Source organism: Helianthus annuus, chromosome 9, assembly GCF_002127325.2.
Source record: "Helianthus annuus cultivar XRQ/B chromosome 9, HanXRQr2.0-SUNRISE, whole genome shotgun sequence".
NCBI lineage: Eukaryota > Viridiplantae > Streptophyta > Magnoliopsida > Asterales > Asteraceae > Helianthus > Helianthus annuus.
Window position 1 is genome coordinate 4305699 of NC_035441.2, and position 25634 is coordinate 4331332.

At 36.8% G+C, this 25634-nt stretch overlaps 3 protein-coding genes across 3 annotated transcripts; 1 reads left to right on the forward strand and 2 right to left on the reverse strand.

Moving 5' to 3' along the window:
• The first annotated feature begins 10833 nt into the window (after window positions 1-10833).
• LOC118481913 (thiamine phosphate phosphatase-like protein) lies at window positions 10834-12649 on the forward strand. The gene is made up of 4 exons (XM_035977238.1): window positions 10834-11101; window positions 11223-11344; window positions 11425-11626; window positions 12234-12649. Exons 1-4 carry the CDS (start codon window positions 10949-10951, stop codon window positions 12498-12500), a joined length of 744 nt encoding a protein of 247 aa, XP_035833131.1. The 5' UTR covers window positions 10834-10948; the 3' UTR covers window positions 12501-12649.
• A 2442-nt stretch (window positions 12650-15091) lies between these two features.
• Window positions 15092-15714, reverse strand: LOC118481914 (nuclear transcription factor Y subunit C-5-like). Its single transcript, XM_035977239.1, has one exon. It carries the CDS (start codon window positions 15637-15639, stop codon window positions 15238-15240), a length of 402 nt encoding a protein of 133 aa, XP_035833132.1. The 5' UTR covers window positions 15640-15714; the 3' UTR covers window positions 15092-15237.
• A 1081-nt stretch (window positions 15715-16795) lies between these two features.
• LOC110875165 (enhanced ethylene response protein 5) lies at window positions 16796-24869 on the reverse strand. The gene is made up of 13 exons (XM_035977240.1): window positions 24499-24869; window positions 22208-22344; window positions 21612-21705; window positions 20597-20686; window positions 20330-20395; window positions 19841-19930; window positions 19709-19765; window positions 19524-19585; window positions 19274-19361; window positions 18328-18404; window positions 18168-18242; window positions 17540-17645; window positions 16796-17426 (listed from the first exon to the last, which is right to left on the reverse strand). The coding sequence occupies exons 1-13, from the start codon at window positions 24667-24669 to the stop codon at window positions 17295-17297; spliced, it is 1245 nt and encodes a 414-aa protein (XP_035833133.1). The 5' UTR covers window positions 24670-24869; the 3' UTR covers window positions 16796-17294.
• Window positions 24870-25634: the final 765 nt, after the last annotated feature.

The following is a 25634-nucleotide window of genomic DNA, read 5'->3' on the forward strand; positions in this document are numbered from 1 at the left end:
ATATGTGAGAGAAGTGAAAACTTGAAGTCTAGGGACCAAAAGTGACATATGTTGGAAGTTCTATGTAGGTATTCATGGGGAGCTGGTGTTTTGCGTTTTCACCCACGGTATACAAACCGTGGGTCACGATATGGGGCTGCAAGGAAAAAACGAACAACAGGGAGTTTATACTGTGACCCACAGGTCAGACCTTCACCCAAAGTGGGGGTAATTATGCCAGCTCTGATGTAAACTGTGGCCCACAGTTCTGAACTGTGGGTCATGCTGGGGCAATAGGGGGCGCGAATTTGATGATTTTTATGGGCTTTTATAAGATAAAAACCCTAGTTTCTCATTATCTATCATTCACAATCGATCCAAGGCATCAAGATACCAAAAGTTGAAGACTTTTTCACCTTAATTCCATCAAGATTCTTCATTCAATCACCGAATCAAACATGATTTCTTCATCAATTCAAGCTTTTGAAGATTCTTCGTGCGAGATGAGCGGCTAAACTTTTTGTGGTTTCCTCCGGATGGAGGGTTTGTGTAATTAGGTACTTTTATGTGTTTTTAACCATTGTAGCTTGGTGATCTAAGCATTCGATGCTTTTCACCATGGATTTAATTGACTGATTGTAACTGGTTGCATTTATTTAAACCTTAATTTCTAAGCATTCAGTTCCCGAGAGTTCTAGTAATTAGGATATATTTGACATGGGATTAGGGTTTGTAATTGTAATTGATAATCATTCGATAACCTCCCGTTATGTATTTACCGGAGTACTTAGTCGTTGGTTATCACAATTGGTTAATTAGGTTAAACATTTATGTCTATGTGAATGTTTTGATTAAACACATAATTGAAGTTAATTGCAAAACCTAAAATCTGGAAGAACCATCTTTTCTCTCATTGATTTAAAACACGGTTTTTATTCGTTAATTTAGCTATTTCTCAAAATCAAACAAACCGATTTTCTAATTCAATAACAGTTAATCAATACTTAGCATAATAACGCTTTCCACAGTCCTCCCTTGGTTCAATACCCTGCTTATTCTATACTAATAGTTTAAATAGGTTTTTGCATGTCACTAACGACAGACATCAACCAAAAAAGCTTCTCACCAAGCGAACAGCTCGAAAAAAAATATACAAAAATCTTCTTCAAGAAGATCTCCATTTTTTCAAACCAAAAACTCTACAGCAAAAGCACCTCTTTCTCATAGTCCAGTGCTCCACTTATTTGCATAAGAGCAACACTAGACTGGGGAGACTTGAAGGGGTAAGGTCCCAAAAACCTTGCTTCAAGTACTTGGGACCATACCACAACCTCATCCTTTTGACCCTCCTTAGACCTTGAGCGGCCGCGCACTAGTCTTACAAAGAGAACTTAGAAGGAAAACAACAAGCAACACCTGCGCGCCAAAAGGATACTAGCGAATCCTTGCGCCAATCTCCATAACAAGGATAAAAATCCTAATAAACACTCCCGCATATTATTTACTTCCTTGATACCATACAGTAAGGAACCACACAGGATTACAGCTATAATTCTTCTAGAAGGCTCCATCGTGCACCACTAGTTGGTTATAACCGAATGGACACGTGGCATCACCCCAGAGGTCACGGTGATGGCACGGAATGATCTTCACTTGTCCACTTTCCACGTGGCAATACCCCAGCCGTTGATCAAGATCACGATCTGTGTGCTCTCACACTCGTTAGTGATTAACGGAAGGAAAAAATAACCGCTTACGGAAAAAGCCTCTTCCGTCAACATTTCACCAACAAGTTTTCCCGCCCAAACTTCGGCCATAAATAGAAGGATAATTCAGGTATAATTCTCAAGTTACATTCACTTCACTTTCACTCCTTCTTCTTCGAAAAACCTGTACTTATTCTCATGCCGGAGGGTGGTCACGGAGAGAACCTCCATTCTCCCCGTGGCGAGTCTAACGGTGGTTGTTTTGCAGCTATTGTGAAGAGAATGAGAGCTTTCACCCACGAACCGAATGAGAGGAGATAAACCCTTTTATGCAAATTCAAACCCCCTGGTTCAGTTGATTCCGGTCAATTAAACCAGTGTTTCTTCAACTGCTGATTAGTTTTCTAAGTTGCTAGGGATGCTGAATGAAAATAAAACTGAGGACACGAGTAAATCCAATATAGGAGGTAAATGTTTTAACTCCTTTTCTTCTGATTGCTACAAAAACACCTTCTGTTTTAATTCAAAGAGTTTCTCGACATAGAATCTGAACTAGATAATAGATTCTGGTGCAAACCAACATATGGTTATGACCAGCGACAACATGTTTAATCTTGTTGATGTGTCTGAATATAATATTACTGTTAAACATCCTAATGGAACTGATGCTAAAGTAACACAAATTGACTGTTTTAAACTGTCAGATTCTGTGATTCTTAAAGATGTCTTTGTTATTCCTGAATATTGTGTGAGTCTCATCTTTGTGTATAAATTAGCTAAGGACAATAAGCTTAGAGTAATATTTGATGAAATTGCTTGCTATATTCAGGATTTATGCTCAAAGAAAACCCTGGTGACTGGTAAACATACTAAGGGTCTGTATTTTAGTGGTAACTCTATCAGTTCTGGTTTTTCTTGTTTAAGTAAGACCAAAAATATAAAGCTCTGGCATTCTAGACTAGGTCATCCTGCTGAACAGGTGTTGAATGTTTTACAAATCAACCCTGAGTCTAATGAGATTAAACCTTGTGATATATGTCACAAAGCTAAACAACATAGGGTTCCTTTTCCTCTTAGTGACCACAAATCAACTAAAGTTGGGGACCTTGTTCACCTTGATGTATGGGGGGCCATACAAAGTCACTAGCATAGAAGGGTACAACTATTTCCTCACCATAGTTGATGACTTTACCCGGTCTGTCTAGGTTTATCTAATGAAATCTTCGAAAATATACAAAGTTTTTATAATCTGGCTAAAACTCAATTTGAGGTAAATATCAAGGTCTTTAGGAGTGATAATGGGTCAGAATTTATAATTCTCAAATGTGTGCTTTTGTTAAACAAAAAGGAATTATACATCAAACTTCGTGCACATATACTCCACAACAGAATGGGGTTGTGGAGAGGAAACATAGACGCCTGTTAAATATTGCAAGAGCTTTATTGTTTCAGTCTAAAGTCCCTCTTAAGTATTGGTCTGCATGTGTGCTGCCTGCCTCTTACCTGATTAACAGGCTTCCTCCTTCTGTGCTTCGTGGTTGTTCCCCTTATGAAATGCTATTTGGCTTTAAACCTTCTCTTAATCACTTGAAAGTCTTTGGCTGCCTATGTTTTTTTACTGTTTTAGATAATTCTGATAAATTTGAAGAAAAAGCTGAGAAATGTGTTTTTATGGGATACTCAAATTTTAAAAAGGGATGTAAAGTTTGGAGTCTAGATCAAAAGAAGTTCATTTTTTCAAGGGACGTCAGTTTCCATGAAACTGTATTCCCCTTTAAAAATGACTCCTGCCCTGATTTACACAATCCAAACAATTTAAATCTGTTAAATTTTTTTGATAAATTTGATATTTCAAGTGATATAAATCCCGATGATGAAGAGAAGGGTTCTATTGATTCAACTACTGTGACTCAGCAACACAGTGATAAAGTTGAATCTACCATTGATAGCAATTCTCAGCAGTCATCAGGGACGGATGACTTGTCTGAGAGTAGTGAGTCTATGAGTGTTGAAACTGGTCCTGTGAGGGCTGAGTCAAGTAGTGTTAATGATGTGTCAAACCTTCCTGAGGGTACTCAAACTACTAGAAGATCCTCTAGGTCTACGTCTGTTCCCAAAAAAAAATTTGATGAATTTGTCGTTGGTAATGCTAGATATAGCTACGATAAGATGGTTAATTACTCTAACTTGCCTTGTGAAAATGTTTGCTTCGCTGCTAATATTAATAAAATTTCTGAACCTTGCAATTATAAAGATGCCCTTAAGGATAAAAGATGGATTGATGCTATGAATGATGAGTTGTCTGCTCTACACAAAAACAACACTTGGGATATTGTTGATCTCCCAAGTGATAAAAACCTATTGGGAGTAAATGGGTATTTAAAGTAAAATACAAATCTACGGGTGAAATTGATAGGTTCAAAGCCAGACTTGTTGCTAAAGGATACAATCAACGACAGGGTATTGACTTTGAGGAGACCTTCTCTCCTGTTGTTAAAATGGTTACCGTAAGGTGTGTCATTAGTCTATCTCTTCAAAACAATTGGCCTCTATATCAGCTTGATGCAAATAACGCTTTCCTTTATGGAAACCTTAGGGAAGAAGTTTATATGACTCTTCCCGAAGGGTTAAAAGTAGAAAATCGAAATAAAGTCTGTAAGCTAAACAAGTCATTATATGGCCTAAAACAAGCTCCACGAATGTGGAATGAAAGACTTGTCCAAGCTTTGGTTAAATTTGGCTTTGTTCAATCCAAATGTAATCATTCCATGTTTGTTATGTCTGAAAAATCTATTTTTATTGCTCTCTTGGTGTATGTTGATGATATTGTGCTAACTGGTAATTGTGAACATGAGATAAATAAGATTAAGAACCTTTTGAAAACTGAGTTTTTAATCAAAGATCTTGGTTTACTAAAGTTTTTTCTTGGAATAGAAGTAATTCGGGTTAATGATAGTATTTGTCTCACCCAAAGAAAATACTGCATGGATCTATTCAACGAATATGGGATGAGTGGGAGTAAGCCCACTAGCTGTCCCATAGAACAAAATCATGTTTTGACAAAATTAACTACGAAAGATTCTAAAATCGTCGATGTCACTCAATACCAAAAATTGATAGGTAAATTAATTTACCTATCTCACACTAGATCAAACATCGCATATTCCGTTCACTGACTGTCTCAATTCATGCATAAGTCGACTGAGGCACATACACAAATTGCCTTCGAACTTTTAAGATACTTAAAGGGTGCTCCTGGTACTGGTATTTTGTTCAAAAAGGGAAGTACTTTTCATCTTACTGCCTTTGCATATTCGGACTGAACTAAGTGTGTTGATACCCGTAGATCTGTCACGGGCTTCTACATCTTTCTTGGCAACTCTTTGATTTCTTGGAAAAGCAACAAACAAAGTGTTGTTTCAAGATCATCCGCTGAAGCTGAGTATCGGTCCATGTGCAGTGCTACATGTGAAGTTCTGTGGTTAATAAATGTGTTAAGGGAATTGAAAGTTGATGTAAATATTCCTGTTGTGCTGAAATGTGACAATACAGCAGCCTTATCTATTGCTGCCAATCCAGTTTTTCATGACAGGACAAAGCATTTTGAAGTTGACCTTTTTTCTTACGCGAAAAATAGCTTCATGTTTAATTAAAACTATGGGAGTCAAATCTGAGCATCAGTTGACCGACATGTTCACTAAAGGCTTGCTGCCGAAAGATCATTCCGAAATGTGTAAGTCATTAGGTATCACTAATCTCTTTACACATTTAAACTGAGGGGGGTATTAAAAATACAGTTTAAATGTTTTATTATTTCTTTTATTTTTCCTCCTTCTAATCCTTTTTTATATATTTCTCTTTGAGGTTTGGTATGTTGGGCTTTATCCTTGTCTCGGGCTTCGTTGCTGATGGGCTCTCCGAAGTGGGCTTATAGCCGTTTGTAGATTGCTGCTGGTTTTAGGGTTATGCCTCTTATAAAACGCTGAGGGTTCTAGAGATCAGTGCACTCGATCTCATTCTTCTCTCGTGCACCTCTTCTTTGCTGTTAGTCTTGTTCCCTGTCATTAACACGTTACATTCGTGAGTGTTGGGTTTTGTTTGTATTGATCATCCTATTGGAGATCCTTTTGATTCTTGTAAAACTGTGATGACTGGTTCATCTCTTTGATATATTTGATTGAGTAATTTTATCAGTTGATCCGTGTTTCTGACAGCTTCGCAATGAGTTATCTTGTTAAGGGGATACTCAAAAAGGCATTCCAATGGGGATCGGTACGACTCATTTGAACCAGCCAATGGTTCGAATGCTTGCACATTTTATGCAGGCTTTGCAATGAGCCGTCTTTGAGAGGGAATAACAGAAAAAAGGCATTTCAAAGGGAATCAATGTGACCATTTCAACCAACGTGTTACTTAGGCTTTGCAAGCCTACTAATAGAATGGTTGCACATTTTACTTAGGCTGTGCAATGAATACCCAACAGGCCCACAAATCGTGATCGTATGAACCAGTCAACTAGACCAGCGAACCAAGTTTAAAAAGTGCAACCATTCAAACTGCTTCTAGCCAAGACAGCTAAAAATATAACAGCGGCTTTCAATGGGTAAAATCTTCCAAAATATAATTTTCCAAATATTAGTAGGTCCTTATAAAAAGAATTAAAAAAACGAGACTCAAACATGAATTGGTAAAGAAAGTCGTGTATTAGTAATGTTCACCATTAATTAATATAAAAACACCATACAAAGGCAATTTTGTTCGGTCAATAATGACCATAAACAAGAAGATTCTCAACCTCGTATCCTTAACCAAGAAACTTTCATTTTTAGAAAGTTCGTTACAAATAAGAATCACCAATCCTTAAAGGAGTAAGAAACGAATTCCTCAAGTTCGTATTCATTATCTTTGCTAGAATCACAAACAAAGCCAGGATTAAAGACAATGGCTCGTGCGAAGCATACTTTGAGTCTCATTTCCATTTTCGCGATTCTCTTATTTACACAATGTCCTAGGGCGACTTCATCTCGTACCTCTGCCCCTGCCCCGGCCCCTATCGAGGAAGAGGTGACCCCTACGGTTGCGCCTACCACTATCCTCACATCGAGACACGCCGATGACAACCCATTATCTAGTTCAGCCACATAAGCTGGCACGTGAGCTAAAACTAACTGGGTTAGTCCCTAGTTAGAAAAGGCTCTATGAAGGAAAATAGTTTGAAAGTTACGACTGTCATAGAGATTTTTTTAAGTTGGGATTAATGTCAGCCATCGAGTAAAAGTTAGGATTATTAATGTATCATTTATCAATAAAAAATTTATAGAATAACAGAATATTTTGATATTAGACTATTGTGATGTGTAAGACCGTGTGTACTCGGGAGTCATATAGCGCCAAACACACCTACAGCGCCCCATAGCCAGGGGCGGATTTATAGCCAAGAAAGGGGTTCCCAGGACCCCGTTCGGTTTGTAATTTGTATTGTTAAGTTAAATAGAAAATACTAAAGGAACCTTTAATATTCTTCAGTTGCTTTTTTCCTCTTTTTTGTGTTTTTTTCCCTGGTGTTCTACCTTTCATTGCATTATTTAATGTTTAAAAACAATAAGTTTCATGGTGTTTTGCCATTCAATGCATCATTTATCAAGAAACTTGATGTGTTCAACATAAATGGGAATTTTGAGATTTGTTATAAGCATTCACTTGTTTTAGGGTGTACGGTGTGGCATGCGGCAAGGGGTGGCAAACAAGTTTGCCGATCGGCAAACACCGGCGCCGACTATTTGGCGAGGCGGCAAAGCAAAGCAATCGGTGACAGGTTACCGAATCGGGAAGAAGATGATTGAGAGAGAGAGGGTATTGTGGGTGGGGTCCATTCCTATCTCAACCAATCACACTTTTTTTTTAAATAGTTTACCACTTCACCCAAGTGTCTAAAACCAAAGTTTAAACACTTTTGACTGATTGACATGGCGCGCTCTGATTGGTCGGTTTTTTTGTTTGACACTCCAAAGTGTTTAACCACTCCTTACACCCTTAGAAGAATTGAATCTTGGGACTTTCGGCTATGGTTTTCAGTATAATATTTTTCGTTTTGTTATTTATATGTTACGATTTAGATTCAGTTTTAAATTTTGGGATACTATTGTATTCATTTTCTGTAACCAATTATCAAATTATTAATATGGTGTTATTTTGGAATCTTGTAATATTTGCATCAGTTTAATTAAATAAGTTTTCTTACACCAATATACGTAACACTAGATACACAATGTAACTGTTGTAGTAAGAGAACCATGTGTAATCAAAATTCATTACAACAACCAGTCATACCTTAAAGGTTGTACACAACTTCGTGACGAAACTTACCTGAACCATCAAACGGACCTAAATTTTTTTATTTTTCGGACATATGAAATTGGAATATTTAAAAAAGTGAACCCTTTGGAAAAAAATTATTGGATCCGTCATTACCCATAGCATCCATGCACACTGCCCCACTATGGCTTCGAAACTTGGTTGCTCGCGATGAACATAACGTCTGGAACACATTTGCCTCTCTCTCTCACACACACATATACATACATATATAACCCCACATCTAAATAACCCCCATCACACACTCAAGTTATATAACCCCACATAACCTCATTTTCTTATATAATTGGGCTATAACCGCTATTTAGAGTTATGACTACACATGGCCTAATAACGACTTTGAGTGATATGAAATAAGTCCTAGAGGTGGAATAATAAATTAAATAACGTGTGTACGTAGAACATATTATTATGGTGATAAAAGTATTCATGGATGAGTTATTTATTTAAACTTATCAATTATGTTGTGTGCAGATTAGCTTCGTTATGAATATTTGATTTGTCTCTAGATCACACTTTTAATGATTACTGAAAAATAAAACAAAATGTATATCCTACAAAAGTGTTCTTATTATTTTATGAACTTTTTTCATCACCAATAAGTCCTTTTAGTTCTGGTCAAATTTTTATTAAATATTTTTTTTCTAAACCGATGCCTATAAAGCTAAAGTATGTATGCATGTTCATATTCATCATACTAGTGCGTGTTTTTGCTTTACCTAAAGTACATATACATACAAGTGGTTGTGTTGAAAACACTAACCAAACAGGGAAAATCGGATCCCATAATCTGAACATATACATAGTGAACACACTAGATCATCTGAATTGTCAACATAGGGGCTGTTTGGTAGCCTCTTAATGACTATTCAGATGCTACCTCTTAATGGTTTGAAACCTCTGAATGAATAAGAGGTAACCTCAAGTCTGAATAGTTAAGAGGTAACCTCTGAATGGTAAATCATCACATGTCACATTCTTCTACTTTCTCATTGGTAAAATTCTTAATGATTCCATTAAGAGGTAGCCTCTTAATGACCATTCAGAGGCTACCAAACAGCCCCATAGTGTATTCCAGGCGCGGGGTACGACTCAAATCCGTATTCATAATGTATTTTTTTTTCGGTTTTATACAAAGGATACCTCTAAAAAAATACGAGGATACCCTAACCAAAAGAAAGGATACTTGATATTACTAAAATCACATTTTTGTTATAAGCCCAAACATTTTTACAACCCGAAAACTTGTAGAATAATTGAGGCTGAATGATAAAATAAGTCCAATTATAATAGAATTAATAGGAGGCCCAATTGGTGAATAACAAAGTTTAGCCCAATTGGTGATCGAATTGAAAGGTGGCAATTTGGAAAACCAAACGTTGAAGAAGTATTTGTGTTGAACAGAAGCCAGCGACTCTACTAGAATCGTCCATGGCACTGCTGTTAAATTGTCCCTGCTAAAATCGTCTCTGTTGTTTGATTGAAATCAACGCTGATGATTGGCGTTGACGTGATTTGTGAGTTTTCTTGTCCTTTGATATCTTTCAGTGTTATAGTTTATGTAGATTTTTTTTATGATTGAACACGATAAAAAACTTCGAGATACTCCTAAATTAATGGACTAGCTCCGCCACTAATGTATTCATACTAAGGGTCCACGGGGCACTATGCGGGGAGGCAAGCGGTGACCCAAGTCACCGAGCGGGAACACCGCCGCCATCCCCGCGGTGAGGCAAATCGGGGACCAAGATCGGTGTATATTCACCGCACAACCAAACCCATTTTACACTCACACACAACCTGCAACTTCTAGAGAGATAGAGAAAGAGAGTGTGAGGGGAGTTAAGAGGGGAGCGATGCCATCAAATTGAGAGTGTGAGGGGAGTTTAGAGGGGAGTTGACGTGGCACGTGCTTATTGGTCGTGAGTAAGAGAGGGGACTCCCTTAGGCAATACGTAGTGGGGCGCGACCAAGGGCCATAGCGCCGCTATGGCGCCGCCCACACCGCCCCCCCGGCGCCATGACCAAAAAAAAAACAAAAGGCGTGAAAAAATTCGCGGCGCGAGAAGGTGGGGATTTGTTCTGCATTTTCCACTTTGGTCCCTGCATTTTACAATTTGGTCCCTGCATTAAAACACTTTGGTCCCTGCATTTTACACTTTGGTCCCTGCATTTTACACTTTGGTTATGATGAGGTAGGGCTTTATGACTACGGGCTCTAGTGACATAACGCCCCATAAAGCCCCTGTGTGACGTGGCACGACACGTGTCGCATAACGCCCACAAAAGGGCTTTATGACTACACATGGCCTTAAAAGAGGAGTGCCCCTTACACCCTCTAAGTATTGTCATAATAATACACATTCAATGCATTGATACTGAATATACTAAAGTATACTTGATGCTTTTACCATTGAATACGCTAAACTATTTATGTTTTCACATATTTAAGATGCTACCACATTTTTTTTTTTTGTCACGTAGTGTAATCACAAACAACAACAAAACACTAAACTATTAATTTTTCACTTTTTTTTTACCACCAATGAATCTTTCAAATTGACTACTGACGAAATTCATCACATCGGAATACACTCACATTCGAACCGGGGAAAACCCTCACCTAAGACAGAAGCCCGTGAACACTCGCGATTACGTCATCATGTAAAGTTTTTTTTTTTTCTTGTCTTTTATCACCTAAATAAATTCCACATAATCATTCACTTATTTACATATATACACACACCATAACGGTTTTAGAAACCGCAATAACCGTCTTGAAAAAGCACCCCTTTAAAATAGCAACTGATTCCACTTTTCAACAACAACAACAAATCCACATTACTCACCGGCTGCAGTTACAGTTACAGTTACAGTTCAGTTCTTCAATGGCGAATGAAGGTTCTAGAGAAATGATAATCATCTGGGACTTTGATCAGACAATCATCACCGACGACTGTGATCACTGGGTGGTTCTTGACACAAACCTCACCAAACTCTTTCATCGCGTTCGCGACACACTCTCTTGGCACCAAATCATCGTTCGTTCCTTTTTCTCACTCCATTCAATAGTTTCCGCTTACTGTCTTTATAGTTTATGATCAGGAGATTAAAGTTATAGATGTTTTGAATTTGATTGTTACTTTGTGTTATTGAGTTTAGGATAGGATGATGGATGAGCTACATGCTCAGGGGAAAACAGTCAACGACTTCGTTGACCGTTTGAACAAGTTTACGATCGATCCGCAAATGATTTCAGCCATCCGATCGGCTCATGAACTCGGGTACCTACTTAGGTTCTTATTTAATCTGTGTTTGTTTGATAGATGTTAAGATTGAAAGAAAGTGTTTGTTTGTGTTTCAGATGTGAAATGAAGGTGCTTAGTGATGGAAATCACTTCTTCATTGAAACAATCTTGAAAAACAATGGAGTGTTTGAGTGTTTTTCGGGGATCATCTCGAACCCGACTGTTGTGGATGAAGAAGGCAGGCTTAGAATCTTGCCTTACAAGGGAAAGAATCGTTTCCCTCATGGCTGCATGCTTTGCTCTCCTAATTTGTGCAAGGTACTTACTTCATGTCCTCCTTGTACGGCTGTAAACGAACCAAACGTTCGGCGAACAGTTCATGAACCGTGCGGCGGGAAGTTCGTTTGTGTTCGTTCGTTTATTAAACAAACGAACACGAACAAGAAATTCCGTTCGTTTAGTTAAATGAACCAAACATGAACAGAGGTCGTGTTCGTTCGTTTATGTTTGTGAACGTTCGGTAACGTGTTCGTTTGTGTTCGATAGTTCATTGGTGTTTTTAGTTTTTATATTTATTTAAATGGTTCAAAATTCCGACAAATTAAATATCTAATAAGTGTCGATGTATTATATATTCTGTTCATGAACGATTGTTTGTGTCTGTTTTTTTTCCATTTGTGTTCGCCAACGTTTGTTTTTGTTTGTTGTCTAAAATTAACAAACGAACACGAACATAAAATCTCGTTCGATAAGTGTTCGTGAACAGTTCGCGAACACGTATATTTCTTAACAAACGAACACGAACATAGTCTTGTTCGTGTTCGTTTGGTTCGTTTGCAGCCCTACCTCCTTGTATAAGTTAAGCAGCTTTATGTGTCATTATTTTCATTGAATCTTGGGTGATTTGAACTTGAATTTTGATCAGGGGACCGTGATTGATGAGATTCGACATTCGGATAAAAAGAAACGAGGCATAATCTACGTCGGAGATGGGAGAGATGATTTATGTCCGACCCTGAAACTTACCGAACAAGACTATGTTATGCCCAAAGAAAAGAAGACTTTGCATCACATGCTTACATTAGCAAAAGTACCTATCAAACCCAAAATTCATGCCTGGAAAGATGGAGAACAACTCGAAAACAATCTGATTCGCCTTCTTTCACCGCAACCTGAAGTCTTAGAGAGTTGAAACCAGAATTGGTGTGTTTTTTAGCGTTGTGTCTGCAGGTAAAAAACAGTTTCTGGTACTTGTTTGAGTAGCTTTGATCATGTAAGGTGTTTTGAGATGATGACAAATGACTGTAGCTTTGGTTGGCAGCGAGTTTAGAAGTTTATGAATGCCTATAATAATCAGATTGTTTTGTATGAAGCAATTTACAACAGTTTTTAGCTAGTGAGTTGAAACCATAAATCGGTAGAAACATTGGTAAGATTTTTGCGTGTCGTGTTTGTAGGTAAAACTGTTTCTGATACTTGTTGGCATAGTTGTGGCTAGACTTTTATGAGAAATGAAGATAGTTTCGTATATGACGTATGATTAGGGGTAGAAAGATGGGTAAAAACTCTTTCTGATGCGTGTTTGCATGACTTCTATAAGAAATCGAGACAGTTTCGATAATGTCAGATGTTTAGAGATGATAAACGATTGTAGCCTTGGTTTAAAAAGTGAGCTTTAAGCAAGCTTAAAGCGTGAGGCGATGAAGCGCTAGGGTTGTCGCTTTTTTTGCTCTGAAGCAACAAATCACGTGAAGCGTTTTGAAACGCGCTTTAAGCCCGAAGCGCCATTGGTTTGAAGCGACGCTTCAGCCCAATCAGGTCAGATTTAGGTTTTTAATTTAGGCCCAATAGTCTCTAATAGGGTTTAACTGAGGCCCGCTACTTCTTTACCCTAAAAAAAGAACGTTAGTAAACATCTTCAGCCGTTCTCTCCCTCTTCTCCATTGATTCTTCATACTTTCTCCAATAATCGACTTTAATTTATGTTTTTTAGGTGTTAAGTGTGTTTTTTAATCATGTTTTTGTGTTTATTATTGATTAACAAGTAGAATGTCATATTGATGTGTACAAATATTTTTTAATTTTTTTTTTAATTTTGAGCGCTTCGTATACGTGAAGCTCTCGCTTCGCGCGCTTAAAGCTTTTAGAACCAAAACGCTTCGGAGCGCCTCACGCTTTTTTAAACCAAGATTGTAGCTTTTGTTGCAATCGCTGCCAACCCTACACAGAAACTTCAAACACTCAAGCCAATTGGAAACCTCCCATAAAGATACTTGTATGATTTTTGTGCACAAACTACACCACTTAAAAAACTTGAACTAATAGGAAGCAATTAAGTTAATCACAGCAAAACAGCAATTAAGACCCTGGGCTATGGCTCAGTGGTCATGGAAATGAAGGAAAGACTCCTGACCGAATGGTCTCGAGTTCGATTCCCGATCCACCCGGGTTTTACCGGCTCTGCATTGTCGTGCCCTCGGGCGGGTGCAGGGTCGGGTTTTCCCCGGAACCGGTGGCATGGTGGGCTAGGGGCTCCGTGCGTGCAGGTTGAGCTGCCGCGGGCTACCTTTCGGCCAACGGGTGCCGCATACGGAGTACCCGGCGATTCTTATGTTGGACGTTCAAAAAAAAGGAAGCAATCAAACCAGGTTAAAGTATATTCAAATGCCTATAATAATCAGATTGTTTTGTACGAAGCAATTTACAGCAGTTGTTAGCTAGCAGAGCTTAACAGCATGCCATGAAATGTATTATGAGTTTTTATACGAAAGAAGATTGTTGACCTGACAATGACAACAAAGTAGCTGGTAAAACTAAAACCGCTTGGTAATGAACATCGAGTATCAAAAGTTTATTGATTTCTTTTTCTCAAAATGGCCGAAGTTGTGGATGGGCTTCAAGTATGAGAAGTTTCATGTAAGGTGAGTTCGTTAATATAACACGTTACTTGAAATCGGTTTGAATAATTTCGAGTCAAGGTAGTCTTTCAAAATCCTTTAGTTTTAGCTTTCCTGGGTGCTTTGATAGAAGTTTTTTTGGTAATTTCAATATTTCATTTGAACTAACTAATTGTTCGATTAAGACCAATATATACCTAACAAACCGGCGAATCGTTGCAGCCATTTGAACCAACCAACTCAACCATCGAACCAAACCTAAACACTTGCAGCCATTGAAATCGCGTATGACCGAACCAATCAAATGTATGAAGGTTGCTCGAACGTATAGTAATTACCAAACCTCTATGGCTTAAAGTTACTACTTAAATAAATACTTTTTAGAGTTAAATGTCATTTTAGTCCCTTTGGTTTGAGCCATTTTGCCAATTTAGTCCAAAGGTTTCATTTTTTGCCTGTGGGTCTAAAAACGTTTCATTGTTGCCCTTTTAGTCCACTGGGTTAACTTCATCCATTTCTTCTGTTAACGAGAAGGGCAATTCAGTCATTTTATTTGGCCGAATTGCCCTTATAGTTAACAGAATTACATATAAAATGACCGAATTGCCCTTCTTGTTAAGAGAAAAAATGGATGAAGTTAACCCAGTAGACTAAAATAGCAACGGTGAAACCTTTTTGGATCCACAGGCGAAAAATGAAACATTTTGACTAAACTGGCAAAATGACCCAAACCACAAAAACTAAAATGACATTTAACTCTACTTTTTACTATCTAATTCAGTAATTGCCCTTTTTCATGTTGAATGAAAGAAACCTATTTCGACAAAAAAAAAAAATCAGTAATAATAATAATAATAAATAGTGATTATAATTGTAAGCAAAATTGTTTACAAAAAACAAATAAACTTAATTTCAATTCAGAGTCATCATTGAATCGAACTTAGGCTTAACAACTACATTCTACTTAAATATCATGATATGATATGAAATGATAGAAAGAAGAAAAGATCCATACAGTGTTCATCTACTATTCTACTCGCATTTCTTGAAGAAACTGTCAATTCCGCGAGTGCCAGCTGGCACCGAGTTTTTCTTCTTCTCATCGCTTTTATGAGATCGGTCGGTTTTCGACGAGATCTGAACTGGTGGCGGCATCGGAAGAGAATCCAGAAGAAAATCAGCGGTCGGACGGTGCCTCTTCACGGCCATTCGAAGATGCTCCAGCTTTATCGTCTTCCGTTTCTTCTCGATTGCAACTTCCGATGATTTCTCCGTTAAGAACTTGAGGAAAAGGTCGGTGGCGTTGGAGATTACGAACAGCGCATCGGAGTTTACTTTGTTTATTTCTGTGTCTAGTTTCATGATTCTCTTCACTCTGCCTGCCGGAAAACTGGATTGAAGTGTTTCCGTGTTGATTTCTTCATTTTCCGCCATTGTTGATTGCTGTAAAATTAGTAAAGAGCTGATTGTTTTTGCTTATTTAGGGTTTTGATTTTGGCGGGAGAATTGAGGGATATTGTTTTTGGCGGGTTGTGTACTCCCCAATTTTATTTTTAAGTTGCGAATTCAGCCCATAATTATGCTAAATACCAGCCTAGTCCCTGTACTTTCACTGTTGTTTTATTTTAAAGATTATCGAAATAAATAAAGCCCATTTGAACAACTTTACAGTTTACGCCGTTAAGCCCAATTTACTAAAGTGAACAATGCCGGGTTACTAGGTAAATAGATTCGAATACTTTAGGTGGAACCCGTGAAAAAAGTTTGATAAAACGGGTCATTCATGGATCAATCTAGCGGGTTGATATCTTAAGAACAGATGATCACAATCTTGTTTGGCTGCACAAACTATTTCATTTAATATGTTTTCACACATTTACTATATCTTATAATCAAAGGTCAGTGGCACAAACTTCAAAAGAAGCAAGACGTCAATATTGGTGTTGTGATTGTGATGTCAATACGGAAAAGAAACAAAACAAAGTCAAAGGTGATTTTCTTTTGTGAGCTTACTGTTGACCAAGAAAGCATGATTAAATATGGGCTTTTTCTTGGAGTTTTTCTTGGGTTTGCCTTTTCATGATACACATGACAAATATAAAATTGTTTTTGGTTTTGCCGACTAAGTTAGTACGTTCTTAGATTGGATACGTTGAAACACGTGTTTTCACATTGTTAACGTATCACATAACGTGCCGCCAGCTATAAACAACTAAAACGTTGCCGCCGCAACACGCGGCTATGGCAACAATCTAGTTAAATATGATTTAAAAACTTATATTGTTACCCCAATATGATTCAATCAATGTTATAGCTTAGAAGTTGTATGCATTAATTATATACTTGAAGGGGCTTTCTATCTATTCGACTTATTTTACATACGTTCTATGTAAAATTTGGGTTTCTACTTGCCTTTCTCTAGGTATTGAAGTTTACATCTCACATGTTGATTTGTTTATAATTATGTTGTTTTTTTTCTTCTAAATTTGCTACACTTTGGCGTATTGCATTAGTTTTTAAACACTTTAGATATCAACATGTTTTAAATGATATCAAGTGGATTCGCAAAATTTGTAGCAAATTTTATAACTAAGGTAAAATGTTTGGCATCGTCAGTCACATAAATATACCAAAATATGATTGTTCTCGTGATTTTCCCTGTATATACTCCTAACAGTAAAACATCAAACAACAATATACTATTGTAGTTTTGATGTGCCTCAATAATCTTATGTTCCATACAACTTTCTGGAGCTTGAAGAGCACAAAAACTTGAACCATTTGTATTCACCACAACAGCTTCTTACCAATTAAGTCACAACAATGATCAGCATCCAGATTTGCTTAACCCGTGAAGGTTTAAAGACAGTTAAAAGTAGTAACCTGTGACTGGAACCGGTTGCCAAATGGCAGGGTTGGTTGGGTTATGTAAGTTTTGTGCGAGAAGCATATCTCTAGAGCGGGTCATAGCTGATTAGGCGACGCGTGGATGTTTTATAATCATAAGGACATTTTAAGTAATGTTGTTATGTATCAATGGGAATTCATTATCTTCACAAATCATTATCCATACACTCGCTGGCTCCACGTTACGCGTTGATTGGCTTGCCATTTAGTTTAGGAAACGGGTCTTGCTTGCTTAGAACCGCCACTTTGCTCTTGTGTGCAAAATACCCTTTCACCAGATTCTTGTATATCAAAATCGACATTATACATTCAACCTGTTAACAAAAACCATGTCAAACTCAACACTCACCTTCTATATGCCTGTTCTTCGGTTTGTGGGTCCCACCTAGAACTTGGTATAAGTTTGAATTCAGTTAAGAAACTTTACCTCATCCAAATCCATCTCCATCTGGAGCCATTTCAACGCTTTAACAATCATTTCTAACTTGATCTGGTGTGCCTTGCTCGGGTCCTTCTGCTTTTGAATAATATAGCTGCCATAACAACAACACATGTGAGATAAACAAAAAGGCAATAATAAAATAAACATGAGTAAAATGCCATTTTCGTCCCTGAGGTTTGGCCAGTTTTGCGACTTTCGTCCAAACGTTTGTTTTTTCGCATCTGGATACAAAAGGTTTGAAATCTTGCCATTTTCATCCGGCTCGTTAACTCCATTCATTTTTCTCCGTTAACTCAGGGGTATTTTCGTCTTTTTTTGTTAACTTAAAGGGAAATTCGGTCTTTTGAATACTTGTACATTATGCTAAATGCTTGTATATAATATGAAAAAGACCCAATTGCCCTATAAGATAACAAAAAAAGACGGAAATACCCCTGAGTTAACGGGAAAAATGGATGGAGTTAACAAGCCGGATGAAAATTGCAAGATTTCAAACCTTTTGAATTCAGATGCGGAAAAACAAACCTTTGGACGAAAGTCGCAAAACCAACCAAACCTAAGGGATAAAAATGGCATTTTACTCATAAAACATTATTCAACAATGAACGCTTACATTTTCTTTACGAGTCTTTGGTAGACCTGAAGCTCTAGCTTTTCAAGGACAAGATAAACACCTGATCTCAAGAATCTAAATGAAAAACGTTTAGCGTTCTAGAAGAAAAAAGATAATTAACTGGCAACAAGTACAAGTAGAGGTGGTAAAATAGACGTACCGATCTTCATGCTGCTCGAGTGCATGTCTAAGAAGTCTGAGATCACCTCTTCTCATGGCTAGCACAATGTCACTATACTATAACACAATCGAAAAGTACCTTTAAGACTATCGTATCTTTATTTAGTGAAACAAATTAATACGGACGCAGTGACAATATATGAGTATGCCCCACATTAGGCAGATACAAAATTACATATTTAGCCCTTTCTTTTAACTTAATTTGGAAGACTTTCACTCGCATTTAACAAGATGTTTCTCACTTTTTCACAAGAATGTTTTCATTATAATTTTATCTTTCAGTTTCTTAAATTACTAAAATTTTCAAGACACTCAAACAATCGGTCATCTGATTATACAATTTCAAATAGCAATAACACAAGCCCACCCATTTTATTACGGGTGTTTGGTACCCGTTAGGGCTGCAAACGAACCAAACGAACACAAACAAGACCTTGTTCGTGTTTGTTTGTTGAGGAAATATATCTGTTCACGAACTGCTCATGAACACTTACCGAACGGGATTTGATGCTTGTGTTCGTTTGTTAAGGAAATGAACTTGTTCGTGTTCGTTTGTGTTCGTTTGTTAGTTTCAGGCAACGAACAAAAACGAACGTTCACGAACACAAACTATTGTTCAAGAGCACTAGTGTTCGTTTGTTAGTTGTTATTTTGAAGTATTTAAATAAAATATAAAAAATTAAAAACACTAATGACCTATCGAACACAATCAAACATAAACGAACATGTTACCGAACGTTCACGGACATAAATGAACGAACGCGGCCTCTGTTCATGTTCATTCATTTAACTAAACGAACAAAATTTCTTGTTAGTGTCCGTTTGTCTGATAAACGAACGAACACAAACGAATTTCCCGCTGAACGGTTCACGAACTGTTCGCTAAACGTTTGGTTCATTTGCCCCCCAAAGGATTATGAAAATACCTCAACTAGATTATACTTCTCGAGGAGTGATTTTTTAGGTAAGATCCCTATCGAAAGCTTCACGGGTACCAAATATTTCAAGATCATCCTGTTTCAGCAGACTTATACATAAATTATCATCCCAAAACAAATACAAAAGTGATAAACAAAATAATCATCGTAAGAACGCTACATTAACTCTAATAATGCTATTAATTATAATTTTGCTATCAAGATTAAAAGATATTCAAAATGAGAACGAAAAACGTGCCTTATGTTTGCTTCGCTTTGAGGGTCACAGTGTTTTAGCGCGTATGATAATTTATGATCAGCCTGCAGAATAAATAAAAAAAAGACAAATTATTAAGATAAAGAAGAAAAATATGCGAAGAAAATCATACAAAATCATGACTACTGGAACACATCTTTAAAATCATAATTTCTCAGACTACTTACAGCTGGAAAATTTTCGTTAAGTACTTCTAAGCGACCAGTGTAGTACATGTAGGTTACCTGTAATACAATATAAAAGAATAGTTAGTTATGATTTTTATAAGCTAGTTTGATCACAATCAAACATCTTCTTACTTTATCTCTGACTGGAAATTCCTCAAAATCAAATATACGAGCTGTTTCAATGCTTCTTATCACACTCCGGCAAAGATGAACGGTGCCAAGCTGCAAAATTACGTAAAAAACATTAAGTGATATACTTTTTATAACATGTCGAACATGTAACAAAGAAAAGATTAGATAATAACAAAAACATATCAACAGAGTCGACCGTTCCGAAACTCGCCTAACGTATACTTCTATACATAAAAGTAAAACCTCATAAATCATTTCAATTAAAGAATTGAACTTTGTTGAAATAAAATAAGTCTTGTAACAACATCTGGCAATAATAATTTGTATTAAAAAAACAAATAGTAAAAGGGTATAAGAAACAAGTAGTAAACAAAAGGTTAATTTGCAGAAGAATAAAAAAAGACAAACGGTAAAAAAAAAAGGAGAGTCAAATTCTGCACAAATGTAATAAGATAAATAGATATGTAAAAAATGGAAGAAAAACGTCACCTTGAAATAGACTTTGAACAATTGGCAAGTGACATATAGCGCTCCAACACGTTTTGGTCCTTTTCCCTATAATGAAAAAGACAGGATTTAAGCTATTAAACAAATATATATTTTGTTGGTAAATAATTAGCCAATTAGGTGCAACAAGAATAGGTCAGACAAGTCAAACGGGTTGATTTGGATATCTTTTATTTCTAACAACTCAAATGGATCATATATGTAGAGCAAGCCACACAGGTCAAAAGTGTAAGTTACGGAAACACATACCGCAAGCACACCAAACACTTTCATGAGGAATGACCCAGCTGCCTTTAGTTTCTCAGGTGTTTTTCCATTGGAAGCCAACTCTCTGTCGGCCTGCAAACACAATAACACAATTTAGAAAAATTAACTGCAACAAAATCAGTAAAATAAAGTTTTTTGCATAGTCAACGTACTGTTTCATTGTCCCATTTAAGTCAATGTAATTTTTTTCTTACACAACTGAGTCATTAAAGATGACTTTGCGTCCCGTTAGGGTTCCGTTTGCATGCAAAACCGGCAGTCAAAATAAATATATTTTTATAAAAATATTAAATTATATTATATATACCTTAGCTTTGCTATTGGCAGGATTTACCGAGTATGATGATGATACTATAAATATGCTATTTTGTCACATCAACCAACTTTAGCCCCTCAACTTTAAAATGTCATCTTTAGCCCCTCAACTTTAATAATGCCATGTTTAGCCCGTTAACTAAAACAACTTTAGACCCTCACTTTAATAATAAACAACTTTAGCCCTTCAACTTATAAAATGACATGTTTAGCCCCTGAACTTTAACAATAACATGTTTAGCCCCTTAACTAAAACATCAAACAACTTTAACTCTCGCGATTTGCTTATTCTTATCTACGTTTCGAACCCGCGGCAGAGTGCGGGTGGTAACCTTCTAGTTAATGTATAAAGATGTTGATTTATATAACATGTTAGTTTGTATATAGAAGTTGATTTACCTATTACAAAATTACCCAAACAGTACACAAACCATCTTTTAATGACTAAAAGTAAGAAAAGGTATATTGAGTAAAATGGGACAAATGATATAAGAACATTGATCTTTATGCAAAAGCAATACTGATAAACATGTGCTTAGATGAAACAGAATAGAAAATCATTATTTCTTTCTTTTATTTATTTATGTTGTTCATTTTCTGCTGCCCCAAAAAAGTTTTTTTTTGTTAGTCTCTCATTTCCATTTTTCTTTTTCAAGCTTTAATTGTAACTGCATTTACATACCTTCTCAGCCAAAATCCTAATTTCGTATACAACCACATACAATGCTTCTAACGCCCATGCAGATTCCCAGTTCCGAAATTCCTGAATAAAAGCACTGAATAATTTCCCATATTAGCAAATCCAACAGTGCAACCGTACAAAGTTACGTTGAGGTGGCAAATTCGACCCCTTTTATCATGATGGGTCTATTCGAGTTATATTTATATCTAGAGGGTAGCAAAGGTACGCTAAAAAGTTACCTTGAAGAAACAGGATGAAAGTCATCCGGAAGTATGGTTTTCATGCATTAAACCTCCATAATCATTTTAGTCCAAAACTTGTTTTTTAAATAATATTTCACCTCCTGAATATATTTTTATACGGAAAACTCGGACTTTTATTGAAAAAATATATATTTCAGTAATCATATTACATAACTATCTATAAAAATGTAGAATTTAGACAAAATTGTTATGTGTCTGACCCAACTAGACTTAAAATTTACTCGTTTTGAGCCGTACTAAAATTTAAAAAATGTTTTGACTCTTTACCCAACCCACCATTTTGCCACCTCACAAGAAACTAATAATAAGAACTCTAATTATGCTGAAAATTACTTTGCTGATTTCTCAAATGCTTGATATGATTCAACCAAATGGCCGACCCGGTAACTTTGCATAGCACGAAATAATGGAGCTACTATTTCAGCATATTGGGAATATTTATCTGCTTGTTTGATCACTCTGTTAGCATCCTGCATACACAAACTTCAGTAACAATGTATATCTCAACACACTTTACTTTAAAATATATAAACAGTTAAACACACACATCTACACATGTTTCAAAAGAATTAGAGACGTTAAAGACTAACTAGTGGGTAACTGATGCCGAATTATTAGGATTAACTATTATATCATCATACTTAGTTACTTTTTGCAAAACAACCGTCGCCTAATTTGAAAACGACAAAAAGAAAACCATATGGTTTCCAAGAAGTGTAAGCACTTTCTGTTCACAAATAGTCATTCTTGTAAATTACAGTGTCTTTTTCGTGGTTTTTTTTAGTAGAACTCCTTTGTTAGACATAATGCTCCAATCACATCAATAGAATTCAAACTAAGGCTCGACTTCAAAGATTACAATTCCAATAATGGAGTTGAAGCATAATGTATATACAGTTCTAACATTTAAACAACAAGGGCTCCAATTCGTTTCCTCCGTCCTAAGCACTACTTAAAATGTCTTAAAATGTTCTATAAATCTAAAACTAACAGTGCTAACAGCCCTCATGGTTGTAAAAATCCCGACTAGGTGCCGATTAATCCCCGATTAGTCGCCGATTAATCAAATTAATCCCGATTAATCCCCATAAATTCCGATTAATCCCCGATTAATCACTAGTCCCTACCCCGCCGCCCGACTAGGGCTGCAAAAGGTTAATCTAGAGCTTGCAAAACCAAATAGCTTTGGATAAATTGTACAAGTATAAATTATGCATCATCATCATCATACTCAATAAATCCCACCAATAGCTAAGGTAGGGTCTGAGGAGGGTAAGATGTAGACAGCCTTACCTCTACCTCGTAGGAATAGAGAGGCTGCTTCCAATGAGACCCCCGGCTCGATAGTAGCTTTGCATCAAGCCTTGGACATAAGGCACATGACACTCAGCAACCGGGACAAAGGCCGATTAGTGCATGTATCCCCATGTCTTTCGGCTATCAACGCCACGACACGATGCAAGATTAACCCTCCGTCGCTTTTAACGTTATTTTCACGAAATTAGTAAAATAACATTAAAATTAGTGCAATTTCACTTTTGCTCCCCGAGCGCCCACACATATATACATTATATGCGCACACCGCAAGCAGGTCGTTATAAATTATGCATCATCATCATGTACAAGTATAAATTATGCAGAAAAACATTTATCTAGTCCAATTCCAAATTCACTCATAACGGCTAACTGCATTCCGTTTTAGCACCAAACACTCCAAAACTTACACTATTCAACATATCATCATATGAAATGAAATTAAAGAGTTAATCTACATTTTGCAAGAACAGGTACCTTTGGATAATTTGTACAACTATAAATCATGCAAAAAACATTCATACACTCTAATTCCAAATTCACTCATTATTACACTAACTGCACTCCTTTATACCACCAAACACTCCGAAACTTACACTAATCAACATATCATCATCTGAAATGAAATTAAACAGTTCATCTACAGTTTGCAAAAAGTACCTTTGAATAAATTACACATGTATAAGAGGGTGTTTGGGGTTGAGTTTTGAAAATAGATTATGCGTTTTGAACAATCAGAATCAGATAATTAACTGTAACAAAACGTGATGTTGAAAGATAGTGTTCGGATTTGATTATGTTGCTTGATATCACAATAATCAGATAATCAACTATTTGAGTGTTCGGCAAATACATATTTAAAAAAATAAACAAATGAAAATCATTTTCTAAACGCAAATAATCAATTTTTGGAAAACTATGTTTTGTTTTGTTGCAGTAGAGGGGGGGGGGGGGGGAGGGGGGGGGCGGGCTGCTCTTGGAAAACTGCTTTTTGTAACTTTCTAAACGCAAATAATCAATTTTTTAATTTTTTACCCAAACACTCAAAACTAATTTTTTCGATTTCAAAACTCAATAATCTAAAAATCTTCTTCAAAACTCAACCCCAAACACCCTCTAAATCATATAGAAGCACATTAATCCAGTCTAATTCTAATACTGAATTCCTTTTTAGCACCAAATACTCAAAATTTTACACTATTCAATACATGATTATCTGAAATGAAACTAAAACAATACATAAACCCTAACAAACATCCAAATCCACATAACAATCGATGAAAACTGAGAAGTTAATAAGTGATTGAAACCTGGAAGATATTTAGGGCATCGGCGAGTGCGAGAAAAGACGGTGATTCAGACGATAGATAAAGTAGGTTTTTAAGAGAAGTTCCGTCTTGATACGAAATGACGTCGACGAAACGATTCAGATACTCCGTTATTCTTCTGTGTGCTTCCCCCATGCTCATGTGTGACGCCATTGCTAACGATTCTGCTGTGAATATGGTCTCCGTACGTGTGTGTGTGTTTGATGTGAAGTGTTTATGATCGTTTTCTAGGGTTTATCTGGTGTGATTGATGTTAGAAATTGAAAAGGGGGGAGAAGGAATTGGAAGATTCAAAGTGCGAATGTAAACGTGACGAGGGGGGTTGGTTTGTAAATCAGGAGTCCGAGTCAAGGTAACTTCTTAACCCTGGGCTCATAGGTAAGTGGTTATAGAAATGAGGGAAAGACTCTTAACTGAGTCGTTTTGAGTTTGATTCCTGATCCACCCGGGTTTTACCGGCTTTGTATTGTCGTGTCCTCAGGCGGGTGCAGGGTCGGGTTTTCCCCGGAACTGGTGGCATGGTGGGCTAGGGGCTCCGTGCGTGCAGGTTGGGCTGCCGTGGGCTACCTTTCGGCCAATGGGTGCCGCGTACGGAGTATCCGGTGATTCTTATGTTGGACGTTCAAAAAAAATTGGTAAATGTTCAAAATCATTAAGTCATATAATGTTTAACTGTTAAAAGATAAATGTCTGACCAATTCAGATAAGAGATGTTAACCATTCGGAGGCAAATGTCTGAATTATTCAAACATCTGCTCGTGAAACAAACAACATGAACCTTAAGTGTTGAACCAATAAGAGATCTTGAACCATTAAGAGCTTCATTAAGAGTTAAACAAACAGCTCCTTATTTGTTTGGCTTGAGTAAAATATGGTCTTGTTTTCGTGTTGACCTAGTGTTTATTTGTGGGTATGGGTAATATACTTGGTAAATTAATTGCAGTTTGAGCAGCTAATTGCTTTAACTTAAATGAAACGTTTTTGTAACTTGTGCAAGGGCGGACCTACCAACATTTGTGGGTGTGTGGGCGGGCGGACGCATCTCTTGAAAAAAAATAGTGTTGATTTTCGCCGAAAATCCCGACCATATTCTTTGGAAATTTTTACCCCCACCCGTT

What these genes read in the sequence shown, in the direction of transcription:
- LOC118481913 (XM_035977238.1), top strand. Translation starts at nt 10,949, where the DNA reads ATGGCGAATGAAGGTTCTAGAGAAATGATAATCATCTGGGACTTTGAT. An exon ending in TCTCTTGGCACCAAATCATC is followed by an intron (nt 11,102 to 11,222) that starts GTTCGTTCCTTT and finishes TATTGAGTTTAG; the next exon opens with GATAGGATGATGGATGAGCT. An exon ending in CGATCGGCTCATGAACTCGG is followed by an intron (nt 11,345 to 11,424) that starts GTACCTACTTAG and finishes TTTGTGTTTCAG; the next exon opens with ATGTGAAATGAAGGTGCTTA.
- LOC118481914 (XM_035977239.1), bottom strand. Translation starts at nt 15,639, where the DNA reads ATGGCGGAAAATGAAGAAATCAACACGGAAACACTTCAATCCAGTTTT.
- LOC110875165 (XM_035977240.1), bottom strand. Translation starts at nt 24,669, where the DNA reads ATGGCGTCACACATGAGCATGGGGGAAGCACACAGAAGAATAACGGAG. An exon ending in GCATTTGAGAAATCAGCAAA is followed by an intron (nt 21,706 to 22,207) that starts GTAATTTTCAGC and finishes GAAATTATTCAG; the next exon opens with TGCTTTTATTCAGGAATTTC. An exon ending in AATTTCCAGTCAGAGATAAA is followed by an intron (nt 19,766 to 19,840) that starts GTAAGAAGATGT and finishes ATTGTATTACAG; the next exon opens with GTAACCTACATGTACTACAC.